We start from the raw sequence: 15629 nt of genomic DNA, 5'->3' as shown, positions 1-15629 counted from the left end.
TGAACGTTGCTCAGATGCATACGATTTTCAATGCTGTAGGCTGAAGTGGTTCAAGCCACAACGCTCTGGCCAGATGTAAAACGGGCATCAATGGTCTTGAAAGAGGCCCGAGAGTGATAATGCAATGCAAATGAAAGATCACAAATGCATAACAAAATTAATGAAAAATTGCAATCGCATTTGTGATTGTAATTGCTAGTGGAAAAGGGCCCTAACAGCCGTCACTAGATCTAGTAAGCTGCTCAAATACGGTAGGTACAGTATATTCAACATTAGTATTTGCAGCTCTTGTATTATGAATGGAACAAAACCCAAAATAGCTAAATGTTTATATCGCTAAATCAGTGTACCTGTCATGGTGAAAACAAAGGGTGTTGAGACCGCCTCTGAAAAGCAGAACTTTAGTAGATCTGCTCACAATTTTGTAAACTGCCGCCTGGTATATAGAATACCAGTCTCATCAATCCAAGAAGTCACATTCTTCAAACAAAGGAGGGCTGATAGCAACACTCTCTACTGTGACAATGGATTTCTGGTACCTTTATTAAACTATATTATCAGTACAAATCTACTGACAGTAAATCCAAGGTCCTTCTAAACATATCTGTACACAGCATAATATATCTGGTGCTTGCTTATAAATTATAGATGTGAGAGCCTCCTCAAGTGTAGATTTCGGTGGTGTGTGAACAGCAGCTTCCAGTGTCTCCTGGATACCTAGCCTTAAGGTGCGTACACACATGCGACTATAGTCGTTTGAAACGATCGTTCCCCGATCATTTCAAGCGACGATCGTTTAAAAAAAAAGCAGCCAACGATCATTAAGTCTAACGACGGACGAGCTAGATCGTTAAAAACGAACGATCTAGCTTGGCGGATTTTTTACAACGAAGATCGTTTGCAAAAGTAGTACATCGTTGGAAACGGTCGTTCGTACTAGGCTTGACATGCGCATTTCACTATTTCTCCATGGAACTTTTCATTTTTATGCGCAAGCGCAATAGTTGCTTTCTGTGATGTAACGTTCGTTCTAACGATCAGATCGTTACACACTTTTAAAAACTAACTTTACTTAAGTCGTTCTTTCTTCAATTAAAAGTTCGTTCGTCGTTCACAACGAACGATCGTTGTCGCATGTGTGTACGTAGCATTAGATCCGTCATATTCTGTTTTGCGCTGTAATTATTCAGCCAGGCATACCTGTTACAAAACTCCACCACGGACTCCCTGTTTGTGAACAGGGCCTCCTCTCCTTTCTTTGCTTTGGCCCATTTGGAATCTAGTAGACAATCCACTGCTTTAGAAGCTGGAAAAAAACAATATATTATTTTAATTTAACTAAGAAAAAAAAACAGACGTAATTTTGAATAAAAGAGCAAAGTAGGTCCAAAATACATCACCAGACTAAAAATGTAAGTGACCTGTAGGAGATACCATCAGCAATGCACATTGCACTAATCTCTGGTCATGTCCATTAATTTCGATTTATGCACATTTCACTTATATAATATTTATCGTTGCACTTTGCTATTGGTTGGACTCACCAATTAATTACTTTATTATTCTGCTATTTAGAAGCTAAATTGTATTATTAAGCAGGAGGTTTACTAACATATTATTGTCTAGCTTTGCTGTCATTTTGTGAATCGATTGTCTTAAAATCTGGTTCATGATTTGGTAATTTTACCTTTGGTATTTGATTTACACACCGCTGATGTTCTGCTGTTTTAAATTGGTTTTATATTATGATAAATTAGTTACCGTATATACTTGCAAGCAAGTCAAATTTTTGACCCCCAAAAAGTGGGTCAAAAGTTGGGGGGAGGGGGTCGGCTTGCTTGCGAGTCATGGAATAGAAATTAAGCCCCCCGGCCGCCGCTATTACCTTAGCTCGGCACCGCTTCTATTCCCCTGTCCTGCTCGTAATCCACAGCAGCGCGCCCCACGGCGGCTGCTGTGATGAGCGAGGGAGCCGGAGCTACACTGGGGAACTATACTAGCTATACTGGGCACTATACTAGCTATACTGGGGCACTATACTAGCTATACTGGGGCACTATACTAGCTATACTGGGGCACTATACTAGCTATACTGGGGCACTATACTAGCTATACTGGGGCACTATACTACCTACACTGGGGAACTATACTAGCTATACTGGGAACTATACTAGCTATACTGGGCACTATACTAGCTATACTGGGCACTATACTTTATACTGGGCACTATACTAGCTATACTGGGCACTATACTAGCTATACGGGGCACTATACTAGCTATACGGGGCACTATACCAGCTATACTGGGGCACTATACTAGCTATACTGGGGCACTATACTAGCTATACTGGGGCACTATACTAGCTATACTGGGGCACTATACTAGCTATACTGGGGCACTATACTAGCTATACTGGGGCACTATACTACCTACACTGGGCACTATACTAGCTATACTGGGGCACTATACTAGCTATACTGGGCACTATACTAGCCATACTGGGGCACTATACTACAGTGTTCTGCTACTTGAAGAGATGAGAGCAGCTGGGCACATCCAGTTAAAAACCGCCTTTATTGGAACAGATTAAAATCACTTGCAAGGTAACAGCATAGGTCTGCCAGGAAAGAGAGGGACAAACATGCAAAGTTGTCAACAGCTGTTTCGCACTCAACTATAGAGTGTGGCGTAGCTATGAATCTCGGGGCCCGGGTGCGAGTTTTACATTGGGGCCCCCCAAGAACTCTATACGTAGCAATTGATACGGCGCAACAAAACCTGCCAAGGTCATCTACAGTGTCAGAGGTGCCAGAAGGCAATGGGGAACAGCTTGTTAATGATTACTACCATTCAAAGCATCTATAGAAGTGATCATTACCAACACAGGACCAATAAACAGCTTATACTTTGGTTTAGGAAGGGCCCCATGGGGCCCCTCTGGCCCAAGGGCCCCGATGCGGTCGCTACCTCTGCAACCCCTATTGCTACGCCCCTGCTTCCTCAGGACAAAAGAGCCCCCCCATAATCACCCCTTAAATAGTGTACTCACATGATTTCAAGATGAAGCGGGAGGACGCCAGACCCAGCGCACCTTCAAACATGCCGCACCAGCACTTCCTGGACGCCAACTGCGTTCCAAAAGGCGGAAGCGGCGTTTCCGGAAGTGGTCACCTGCAGCAAAGGACCAATCACAACTAAGAGCCCAGAGCGTACCAAGCTCCGGCTCATGTTGATGGCCAGATCCACCCAGCGTGAAACCCACCCACTACAGATCTCGAGTGACGTTTACACTCAAATGGAGATTTGCACCTATCACCATCCTGAGTGCACGAGATGCGGTGCAAAAAGACAACGCCCCCTGCACATCACGGAAGCGAGAGGCGTCCTAGTTACTGTTGCTAACTGCAGGAAAAATGACAGCGTAAGCCGTCAACATGCGGGGAAAGTTACAGACACCCATCTGCACCACTATTGGGGCGCAATGGGCATAAAAAAAAAAAAAAAAAAAAAAAAAAAAAAGTGTATCACCAAGGCTGGGATGAGCGACAGTGACAGTGTTCTCCCCAGAGCTTATTAGCTTCCCGCCCACCTGTGGTTACAGCGTGCATCAGATTTTCTTCCTCCACATTCAATGCAGTGTGCAGCGGCTGTGTTATTGGAGCCAGACGCTGTCACTTACACTATCTCCGCCCTCCCCTCAGCTCCTGCATATCCGTGATGTAGAGGGGCAGGGAGAGCCTGGTAACTGAAGTTACACAGGCACCGCGGGAACTTCAAAGGAAGGAGCCGGAGCTATTGAATCCCGATCTGCATGACTAGTGCAGAGGACTGGGCTCTCCTCCTCCAGCCAGTCTTCACATCGCAGCAAACTTCCCAAATGTGTTCCAGCCTCACCTCCAGCCTCGCAGGTCAGAAGTCAGAGCACAGGAAGGAGTGTGGATCAGCGCTCGCTTATGCCGAGGAGACAGCATTGCAGGGCAGATGGTTATCTGTTAATCCCTAGTAAGGTGGTGACTGATAGCTATTAGCTGCCTGTGCTGCTATACCCGGTGTAGCGTCACCTCTATGGCATGCCCCCTTTTCAGATGCACTTTGTTTGCTGGGAGGAGAAGAGACAGACATTTTTACAGCTACTATATTGCTGTCCTTCCTCCAACTGCTCTGCTCGGAGATGTAAACCTGTCTGCAGACCTCCTGCAGTGTGCTGTGCAAGTTACAGGAGCTGTGAGAGTGCTGCATCCTTATGCATCCTCGTTCTACATTCATATTTAGATGGTAGTGCTGCAATCCTCTCCTCTCTGATCCACACATTGGTTTTTTTTGTTATTGCCCCCCCCCCCCCTTTCTTTTCCACACTGGTATACATCTTTTTTTCTTCTACCTTTAGTCTGTCTCTGCCTCGCACACATTTCCCTTTGTCTCTCACACACTTTCCTCCTTGTTTTTTCTTTCCCAGTCCTTCGCCCCCCTCTGTAGTACATGCTGTTTAGCACATAGACCAGCAACAAGCATGTGTAAATCATGCTTGTGTGCATGTGAAATCATCCAGTGTAACTCCCCATCAGTAGTTCCCAGTGTGACTCCTTACCCACTTCCTCATTCAAAAGAACCCAGCATGTTCCACCTGCACTCGTCCTTACCAAGTAGCACCCAACATGATCCACCCTGCCCCTCCCTACCTAGCAGTGGCATCCAGCATCACCCTCCAACTCCACCCAACGTGACCTTACTTCCCCACCCGGCTACTTTTTCATGCCACCCGGCTGGTAAGAAATTCTGGGGAGAACACTGTACTAGCTATACTGGGGCACTATACTAGCTATACTGAGCACTATACTAGCTATACTGGGGCACTATACTAGCTATACTGGGGCACTATACTAGCTATACTGGGGCACTATACTAGCTATACTGAGCACTATACTAGCCATACTGGGGCACTATACTAGCTATACTGAGCACTATACTAGCCATACTGGGGCACTATACTAGCTATACTGAGCACTATACTAGCCATACTGGGGCACTATACTAGCCATACTGGGGCACTATACTAGCCATACTGGGGCACTATAGTAGCTACACTGGGCACTATACTACCTACACTGGACACTATACTAGCTATACTAGGGCACTACCTACCCATACTGGGGCACTACCTACCCATACTGGGGCACTATACTAGCTATACCGGGACACACTGGGGGGGATCACACGGACAGCATTTCCTACCCTCGGCTTATATGAGGGTCAATCATCTTTTTACTGGTTTTTCAGGTAAAAGTTGGGGGTCGGCTTATATGCGGGTCGGCTCGCTTGCGAGTATATACGGTAACTTCGATTTGTTAAAATGAGATGATATTGGGGAGAAGCAGATAAACGTCTCCTACAATAAGAGACAAAATGGATTTATGATTTGAGGGCAACAGAATTTCCAGGCATCAATGAAATCTCAAGTTATTCTTCCTTTGAAACAATGAATATGGGGGAAGGGGTTTTAAACTCAACTAGAAGTACCCTCAATAATAACTAGACCCATACTAATCCAGCACCACAAATTATCTTTAGGTGCATGGAGATAAGGAAGTGGAATACAAATCACCAGTATTCGAACTATATTTTAAGTACAGATCATGAACCAGTGTTCTCCCCAGTTGCTTTTAGCCGGGTACTCCACCCGGCTGCCATTGGCTCACTTCCTCCCTCCACCCGGCTAATTTATCATGCCACCCTGCTGGAAAAGTTTTTTAGGGGGGTGGGGAGAACACCGATGAACATTGTGTATAATAAGTATGTTTTTCTTTTATCTGTTCCATTTAATTGAACTTATAGATGGGCCTTCTGGAGTAGATATGGTAATTTGAGATCTGGTAAGTAGGAACCCCCTTCTCCTTCCTCCAATCCCTTTTCATCCCTATACCCTTCCCTACCATTGCCTTCTTTCATATCATCCCTCTTTCCTACAATCCAACAATATGTAAACATCAATGGTAATGGCACTCCTAGCCTTCCCCTTGTGCTTCAGAAAAGGGGTAAATAAAATGTGTATATGTAGGAATACTTTTTTTTTGCGCGTGCACGCGCGCATGTATATATATATATGTTGTAATGTTTTCTAGCCTATACTACAATTTCCAGACTCTAATCTCTCTTGGGATGTGGGGATATTGATGAAAATATTATACGACTAGCATCTGTTTCTATTGGGAAATACCTCATAGTTCTTGAACAAGGCTTCTTAATTCAGACGCTCTGTTCGCCTGCCTTTGGAGTCAGTTCCTAATTAGCTTGGTGCCGGCTACATAACAAGGCCTCAGGTATAAGGCCTGTTTCACACTAGCCTTAAAAAACGGTCCGATCGGAATGGAACCGATACTGTACAAACAGAACGGATGTAAACGGATCCAATGTTAACATATGGATCCGTTCACATCCTTCTGTTCAAACTGATCTGTTCCACACGAGCCGCTGAACAGACCGCAAGTTTCCTCCTTGCAGCAATTTTCCAGACTCAGCAGCCCACACTAGTGAAAAAAACGGACCGTTCTAAGGGCAAAATCCACTGGGGGTGTGGTCTGGGGGACGAAGTGCACTGACCGGGCGGGTGAGAGAGGGAGGGTTTCTTACCCAGACTTCAGTCTTCTTCCCCTTTAATTGCGTCCCACGTTGCATCATGTGACTACCATGCTTCCCCTCCTTCTGGGTTGAAGGAGAAAGAGTGGTAGTCAAATGCGACCTGGGACGCAATTGAAAGTGTAAGACATAAGCCTGGTAAGTTAACCCTTCCTCACCCACCCGCTCAGGTGCACGGATCGGTGGAACGGAGTGAAAACGGATCTGATCGACCAGTGATTAGACCCATTTTCACGGGGCCGTTTGCCAGTGTGAACCAAGTCTTACGGATCCAGTGAAGCAGAAACCGGATCAGTTTGGCTGAAAATGGCAGTGTGAAATGGCCCTAATTGCCTATTGTGTCTAGGAAGCACCAATAAAATAAAGACAAATAAACCTTACCAATGAAATAGTCTACTCTGTGGCCCATCATGTTGGTGGACTTTGAAGGGCAATTGAAGCGTAGGTACTTTGCAATTGCTTTTTCATCTTTAGTTGGCTCGCCAACCTCCTGTTAAAAAAAAAAGTGAAGTTAAGAATTTGTTATTTAAACTACAGCTCAGACATTTACTTTTTATACCAAATACAATCAAGAACTGAGCTAAAACATTTTCTCAAAAAAGGGAGTTCTACAATCAGAGCACACAGACATGGTTCGGAAAATTGGGCTTGAAATCATTAACTTGTAAGCCCTCTTTTGTCTGACATAAGGGCTAATATGAGAAAATAGGGAAGGGGGAAGAGTAATAGAATGTGTAAAGTCCAAATACGCTGTGAAGTCAGTTAGTGCTACCATTGCAAAAATCCACATATACACCAGACAACCTATTAAAATCATTGGCAGATCTGTCATTCCTAAAAAAAAAAAATAAAAAAAAAAGTTAATATGGGCAGGCATATGACTAGGTAGCAGACAGAGTGAATTATTAGATATTATCAGAAGACTGCAGTGTCTAGCTCTAGTTTCTCAGAGGTCACTCTCACATGTAGTGCATGGTACACACCGTGCAATTTCTCGTTAGATTGAGAGGTCCAATTGATCATTTCCTACAGGTCTGATCAGATTTCCGATAGTTGTTCCAATCGATCTACCGATCACTTTTGTACAAAATTGATCGGAAAACTGATTATGTACAGAAGTTGCAGTCAACATAATTTTTAGGTCATCATTAGAGTACAATTTTTTTTTAAAGATTCTTTATTTTAGAGATTTTCAATATTACAAAGAAAACAAACAAAAACAGAAAAATGACAAGTGTCTAACAGGGCCTTCCATATCCCATTGTAGACGGAGAAAGACAAAATTGTGCAGCCAGTGACGACCAGTGTCACCAGTATTGTATAGTGTTCACAACAGGATATATGGATACAGCGGTTATCAATACAAATCTCCTAGAGGATATCTCCATAACAGTCATGTGTTGTCATATTGTACACATGTCTGCCCCCACGTGTACACCAGCCTTCCCCTCAGGACACCGAGGGGCGATAGATATGGTGGGGTAAGGAGGCTCGGGGCCCAAAGGGATCATACACCCGAGTCTCCTACCGTAGATATTTTGACAATATCGAGTGCCAGGCTGTACGTCTTAGTGGCCTAATATCCTCCAGGATATCTATGGTCTAAAGGTGGCCACTAATGATCCAATCTGTTTCATCTAATCTTACCATTTCTATGTAATATAAGGTAACTGCCTAAATTATCCATTCAGTTCATTCACACAATTTACCCTTCTACTACATAGATTTGGTAAAATTGGATGAAAAAGATTGGATCATTAGTGGTCACCATTAGGTAGATACTGGACAAACAAGTAGACAAAGACATTAACCCCCCTGGCGGTATGATTGCTGCTGCTGCTGCGCGGCCGCCAGGGTTTTTTTTTAACCTTTTTTTTTTTTTTTTTTTTTAGCATGTAGCTTCCCCCCCTCCCTGCGGCGTCCCCCCGTCACCTCCGATCGCCGCCGGCGCCGCTTGCCCATAAGGAAATCCCGTTCTGAACGGGATTTCCTTGAGGGCTTCCCCCGTCACCATGGCGACGACATCGACGTCGTGACGTCACACGGAGTCCCGATCCACCCCATAGTGCAGCCTGGCGGCGATTGGCCAGGCTGCGCAAGAGGTATGCGGGGGGGGCCCTGTTTAGCGGCGGGTAGCGGCGCATCTGCGGCGGCGATCGGACCAAACACGCAGCTAGCAAAGTGCTAGCTGCGTGTTTGAAAAAAAAAATTATGCAAATCGGCCCAGCAGGGCCTGAGCGGCACCCTCCGGCGGCTTACCCCGTGTCCAGCACGGGGTTACCGCTAAGGAGGTTAAGGAGAAGAAAGGAAAGAAAACAGAAAGAAAGAAAGGTTCGGTCAGGAAAAAGGATGTTGCTACTTATACTGACATGAGAGGGCCCAGCAGCCACTAATTGTGAAACTATAGTGGAGGCATCCCCCCCCCCCCAGAACGAGGGGGGAGGTGAAAGCCCCCCTGATTCGCTCCAGCAGACGCCAAACACCAGGGGTACCATCCCTATGCACTTTAGATTAACCCATCAGCCTCTTATACTCATGTGACTCTTCAAATTCAGACCAAAGAGCCCACGTCCTGCTAAACTGTTCATCCCGTTTATGTGTTGTCATGGTGATGTTCTCCAATTGTTTAGTAGTCTTAATCTCTTGGAACCACTCCTTCACAGAAGGGGACTGCGTTGTTTTCCAATGGCGTGTGATCAATATCCTAGCAGCATTGAAAAGGTGTTTGGACAAGGATTTTTTATATTTTCCAAGGCGTCGTGGTGTGTTATGGAGAAGGTAGTATGTCGGATCGTCTGAAGAGGCTACTCCTGTGATCTTAGATATGAGCGCTCAAACAGAGTTCCAGTATTCAGAGAGCTGTGGGCACTCCCAAAATATATGAAGGAACGTGCCACTATGGGTTCTACATCTCCAACACTCATCACCAACACCAGGAAACATTTTAGAGAGCCTAGCTGGTGTGTAGTACCATTGTACCAGAAATGTATATCCCGACTCTTGAATCCTTGCGGATAAGGAGGATTTGTGTGCTAATATTACAATTTTCTGCCATTGGGTATACGTGAAGGATTTACCAACCGTGGTCTCCCATCATGAACGAATGGTGTTGGTGGCTTCAGGATCTGCTGCCAGCATCGAGTAGACCTTGGAGATGCTCTGTGTGGCAACACCCTCCTTAGAGCAAAGGGTCTCGAATGGTGAGAGGGCTCGATCAAAGTCGGCCCTACTGCCCAGACTGAGCAGAAAGTGCTTAAATTGTAAGAAAGACCAGTCGTCTGCTTTAGGTAGTTGAAGAGTGGTTCTAAGCGCATTAATACCTAGCCATTCCTTATTCTGTACTAGCTGGTCGCCCGGGTATGTAATTGGCTAGTGTAAGCTCTGTCCACTTTTTCTAATCCTAACACACAATCCTAACACAACCTAGTTTGTGAGCTTTGCGGTCTTTGGCATCAATAATTGGCTGTGGCTCCACTACTTTGAAAATCAATAGGTGAATTTTGATTAGCTTTTGTAGGCTCCACCTACTTTTCTGAATATTAATCCCAGTCACCCACTGTGCAAAGTTTAAGAACCCTGCCATTGACAGACAGTGTAAGAATGGCTGCAGTTTACATTCTGGCAGTTAAATTTTTATTTTTCTCCACCCACTGATGTCCTGATGTTTCCCGGGTATGTATTTGGCTGCTGTTGGCTTTGGCCACTTTTTCTAACCCTAACACACAATTGTCAATAGTCAAATGACCAAGTTTGTGAGATTTGTGGTCTTTGGCATGAATAATTTTCATTGAAATGAAACACATCTGATTCGCTGTTTGTAGCCCCACCCCTTTTCTAAATATTTAACCCCAGTCACCCAATGATCAACTGTACCAGGTTTGAGGCTTGTGCCATTAACAGTGCAAAAATGGCAGCAATTAAATATTTGCCTTGAAAATCAATAGGTGAATTGTGATTGGTTTTTGTAGGCTCCACCCACTTTTCTGAATATTAATCCCAGTCACCCAGTGACCAACTGTGCAAAGTTTTAGAACCCCACAATTAATAGTGTAAGAATGGCTGCAGTTTACATTTTCCCAGTGAAATTTGTGTTTGTCTCCGCCCACTGAAGACTCGGCATTGCTCAGGTATGTATTTGGCTGGTGCTAGCTCCGCCCACTTTTTCTAACCCAAACACAAAATTACTTAATGACCAAGTTTGTGAGCTTTGAGGTCTTTGGCATCAATAATTTGCATTGAAATAAAATAAATCTGATTGGCTGTGGCTCCATCCCTTTTCTGAATTTGAACCCCAATCACCCAATGGCCAACTGTACCAGGTACAGATGATTAACAGTGCAAGAGGCTTGTGCCATTTACAGTGCAAGAATGGCATCAATTAAATATTCCCCTTAAAGATTAATAGGTGGATTTTGATTGGCTTTTGTAGGCTCCACCCACTTTTCTGAATATTAATCTCAGTCACCCAGTGACCAACTGTGCAAAGTTTGAGAACCCTACCATTAATAGTGTAAGAATTGCTGCAGTTTACATTTTCTCAGTGAAATTTGTATTTGTCTCCGCCTACTGATGACCCAGCATTGCCCGATTATGTATTTGGCTGGTGTTGGCTGCGCCCACTTTTCCTAACCCTAACACACAATTACTCAATGACCAAGTTTGTGAGCTTTGCGGTCTTTGGCATCAATAAACTGCATTAAAATGAAACAAATCAGATTGGCTGTTTGGGGCTCCACCCCCTTATATAAATTTAAACCCCAGTCACGCAATGATCAACTGTACCAGGTTTGAGGCTTGTGCCATTAACAGTGCAAGAATGGCAGCAATGAAATATCCCCCTGAAAAATCAATAGGTAATTTTTGATTGTTTTTTGTAGGCTCCACCCACTTTTCTGAATATTAAGCCCAGTCACCCAGTAACCAACTGTGCAAAGTTAGAGAACCCTACCATTAACAGTGTAAGAATGGCTGCTGTTTACATTTTCCCAGTAAAATTTGTATTTGTCTCCGCCCACTTATGACCCGGCGTTGCCCACTTATGTATTTGGCTGGTGTTGGCTGTGCCCACTTTCCTAACCCTAACACACTATGGCCTCGATTCATAAAAGTGCTGTGGGGAAGGTAACGTCGAGCGGGGAAACACCGCTGTCGGTATTTCCGCCTTCAGGGTGGTAATTCATAAAAATTTTGCTAGATGTGACAGGCGTGCGGAGATATTCCGCTGTAGGCAGGCGTTAGGCTGTCGGGAGACATGCGGAAACAGGGGAAGCAGGCGGAGTCCCTCCGTGCGGTGTTCTCTCTGCAGCTGCTTGGGAGGTCTGTCCCATTCACTGCAATGTATTCCGCACGCTTCTCGCCACATCAGAGGTAGCGGTAATACCCGTCCGCATACCGCTACCTCTAATCTTTATGAATTGACATTTGTTACTTTTGCTATGATAATCACCGCGCAAGGCGGTGATTGATCACTCTGCTCGCGAATGTCGGCTTTTCATGCGGAAAAAGCCTTTATGAATAAAGATTCTGCTGTGTGGTCGGTAAAGTGTGCCGTTTTCAGCATTCCCGCATGCGGGAATGCTTTATGAATCGAGGCCAATTAATCAATTACTCAATTATCAAGTTTGTGAGCTTTGCGGTGTTTGGCAACAATAATTTGCATTGGAATGAAACAAATCTGATTGGCTATTTGTGGCTCCACCCCCTTTCTGAAATTGAACCCCAGTCACCCAATGATCAACTATACCAGGTTTGAGGCTTGTGCCATTAACAGTGCAAGAATGCCAGAAATGTAAATATTCCCCTTGAAAATCATTAGGTGAATTTTGATTGGCTTTTATAGGCTCCAACCACTTTTCTGAATAATAACCCTAGTCACCCAACGACCAACTGTGCAAAGTTTGAGAACCCTACCATTAACAGTGTAAGAAAAACAAAAAAGTTTTTCTTAAAACAGAAAGAATTTGCGATAATTCAGGTTGGAGTGAGCTTGAGATGTCTCCCAGTGCATCACTGCTGAAAATATGCTAATTAACCATTGTTACCCTTAGAAGCTAAACACACCTCCAGAACCGCTGGAATGCAATGATGTGTCAGCTTGTTAAATTGTACAGAGCCATAATAATCCAACACGCATACAGACTGTTTTGGATTGTTTGATCCTTATCAGTGCATGGCATAGATTAATCTGGCTCTATGTAGTAGGGCTTGTAACACCGAGAGGGACATGCTACCCAGCAAGCTCATGGTGCCCCAGAACTCATTGGAGTGTGTAAGGGACTACAATGGTCCTAAAAGCCCCCTTACTAAGATGTTAAGAAAAACAAACGTTTGCTTTCTTAAAACAGAAAGAATTTGCGATAATTCAGGTTGGAGTGAACTTGAGATGTCTCCCAGAGCATCACTGCTGAATATATGCAAATTAACCATTCTACTCTTAGAAGCTAAACACACCTCCAGTGTAACAGTGTATGGCTGCAGTTTACATTTTCCAGTGAAATTTGTATTTGTCTCTTTTTGGTTATGGGAATAAAACGTATCCTATGCTTTATTCCAGGTAATGTACTATGTGTGTGCCAAATTTCATTCAAATCCGTTCAGCCGTTTTTGCGTGATCGAGTAACAAACATCCAAACTTTCCCATTTATTATATTAGTAGGATTAAGTGATAAGCTCTCACTGTATTGGTTCCCCGCCAATGCTTATATGCGGAGGCATGGACCCCAGGAGGGAATCTGGGATTATCTAGCAGAGGGGTCAGTGGAGAAGGCCAGGGTCTAATATCCGGTCGTTTACGGAACTTACATAACGTTAGTAGTGAACTTACTACTAGGGGATGGTCAGTGCTTCGAGTTTCTGACTTTTTATTGTAAGTCCATGGTAAATGTGTCAGATAGGGTGTGGTCATGTCTTTCTCCATGTTAACCCACTGCTTATGTTGTGCATGCCTGTTCCAGTCAATTATGCGTATTAGTACTGCCGCAGCGTGGTATAGTTGGAGATCAGGAACAGCCAGACCTCCTTCTGCCTTGGGTTGAACGGAGATCGCGTAGCGGATCCTAGGGGGCTTACCCTTCCAAATGAATTTATTAAAACATTTGCGAGTCTCAATAAAAAAGGATGAGGGCACCAAGATCGGAAGGGTCTGAAAAATATATAGAAAGCAAGGGAGGAGATTCATCTTGATAATATTTATCTTGCCAAACCAGGAGAACCTGGCGAGGTCCTATTTTTGCAAGTCTGTCTTTACCTTAGCTAGAAGAGGGGCATAGTTTAATTGAAAGATCTCTGCTAAATTGCTAGGGATTTTGGTGCCTAAATATGACAAAGCTCGGGGCGACCATTTCAATGGGAAGTTGGATTCCAGCATAGATTTTGTGGCCGGGTCTAGGGTGATGTTAAGAGCCTCACATTTGTCATAATTGATTTTAAAATTGGACAGACAGCCAAATGTAGAGAACTCTCGTAGTAGATTAGGCAGGGAAGTGTGCGGAGAAGTAATATAGAAAAGCAGGTCGTCCGCGTATGCAGCTACTTTGTGCTCTATTGTGTTTACCCGAAGCCCCCTAATGTCAGGATTGGCCCGATTGGTGCGCAATAGTGGCTCAATTGTCAGAGCAAATATAAAGGGGGATAGAGGGCACCCTTGGTGCGTGCCATTAGCTATGTTAAAGGGGTCCGAGAGCTCCCCATTGACTTTGACCTTAGCACAGGGAGATCTATAAAGAGCCATAATTCGCGTCAGGGCATTTTGTGACAACCCAATATGTACCAGGGTACCCCTCAGGAATTCCAAATGGACACGATCGAAGGCCTTCTCCGCATCAGTAGACAGTAGCATCATAGGTGAGGCCTTCGATCGTGCCCAGTGAACCGCCCCCAGAGTGCGCATTGTGTTGTCTCTTGCCTCACGTTTCGGGATGAACACAGTTTGGTCATAGTGTACTTACTGGCCCATATGGGGGGATAGCCTATTCGCGATAATTTTTGCATACATTTTTAGGTCCAAATTTAGCAGGGATATGGGGCGATAGCTAGGGCACACTGCTGGGTCTTTGCCCTGTTTATGGATGACCGTAATATGAGACATTGTCATGTCTGCTGGAAAGGATGCCTGATGCTCATCCTTAGTGATTGAATTAAAGGCGCTAAGAAGATGGGAGTTTAATGAATCATAATATTGTGCATAACAATCCCTGGGGAATCCGTCCGGTCCTGGAGCCTTCCTCGTAGGCATCTGAGCCAAGGCCACTTTAAGTTCCGAAAGGGTAAGTTGAGCTTCTAGTTCTTCCACATCAGCTTCCGAAAGTCTAGGCAGCCCTGAGAACTCCAAGTACCTTCTAATCCTATCTATTAACATTGACCTGGTATCATCTGAAAACTCCCGAGGGATGTTATAGAGTGCATTATAGAATGCCCTAAAAGTCTTGGCTATTGAGGAAGTCCTATGATGTTTCCTAGAAGCGGAGTCGTTAATAAATGGGACAGTTTCCTGTCTGTTGTGACCGAAGGGCTCTAGCTAATAAGCGACTACACTTATTCCCAAACTCATAATAATATTGTTTGCACCGTGTGGCTGCATAGCGGGCTTTAAAGAATAAGAGGGATTTAAGATTCTCCCTTTCAATGGTTAGAGCATTCAGGTCTACTTCAGAGAGGGAGCTTCTATGGAGGATCTCTAGTCGTCTGATCTCCTGAAGGGATTTCTCCACGGCCTCATTCCGCTCTTTTAGTCTGCTTCCCTCCTGGATTAACACTCCTCGAATCACACATTTGTGTGCTGCCCATACAGTCATGGGGGAGACGTCATCTGTCACATTTGTCGCAAAATAGCTTTCAATCGCCCTACCAACCTTTGCAGAAACCCCTCTATTTTTTAATAGGGATACATTAAGGCGCCAACAGGTGGATCCAGCTCTTTTTTCTAAGATAGCAAAGGAAGCTGACACCGGGGAGTGATCCGAGATGGTGCCCTCCATCACGCAAGCGCTGAAGACCA

The 15629-nt window shown here is 44.5% G+C and overlaps 1 protein-coding gene across 2 annotated transcripts in view; it reads right to left on the bottom strand.

Moving 5' to 3' along the window:
- Positions 1-15629, bottom strand: part of SEC62 (SEC62 homolog, preprotein translocation factor) — a 77384-nt gene that overhangs the window by 39518 nt on the left and 22237 nt on the right. For both annotated transcript variants that reach the window (XM_068280985.1, XM_068280984.1), the window contains exons 2-3: positions 7016-7124; positions 1201-1306 (exon numbers count right to left, since the gene is read on the bottom strand). In XM_068280985.1, the coding sequence (XP_068137086.1) occupies positions 1201-1306; positions 7016-7124 (215 nt within the window). The remainder of the gene's footprint in view (positions 1-1200; positions 1307-7015; positions 7125-15629) is intronic.

This window comes from Hyperolius riggenbachi, chromosome 4 (assembly GCF_040937935.1).
Source record: "Hyperolius riggenbachi isolate aHypRig1 chromosome 4, aHypRig1.pri, whole genome shotgun sequence".
NCBI classification, from domain to species: domain Eukaryota; kingdom Metazoa; phylum Chordata; class Amphibia; order Anura; family Hyperoliidae; genus Hyperolius; species Hyperolius riggenbachi.
Note: the sequence above shows the minus strand (reverse complement) of the source record. Positions and strands in the feature narration are given on the sequence as shown.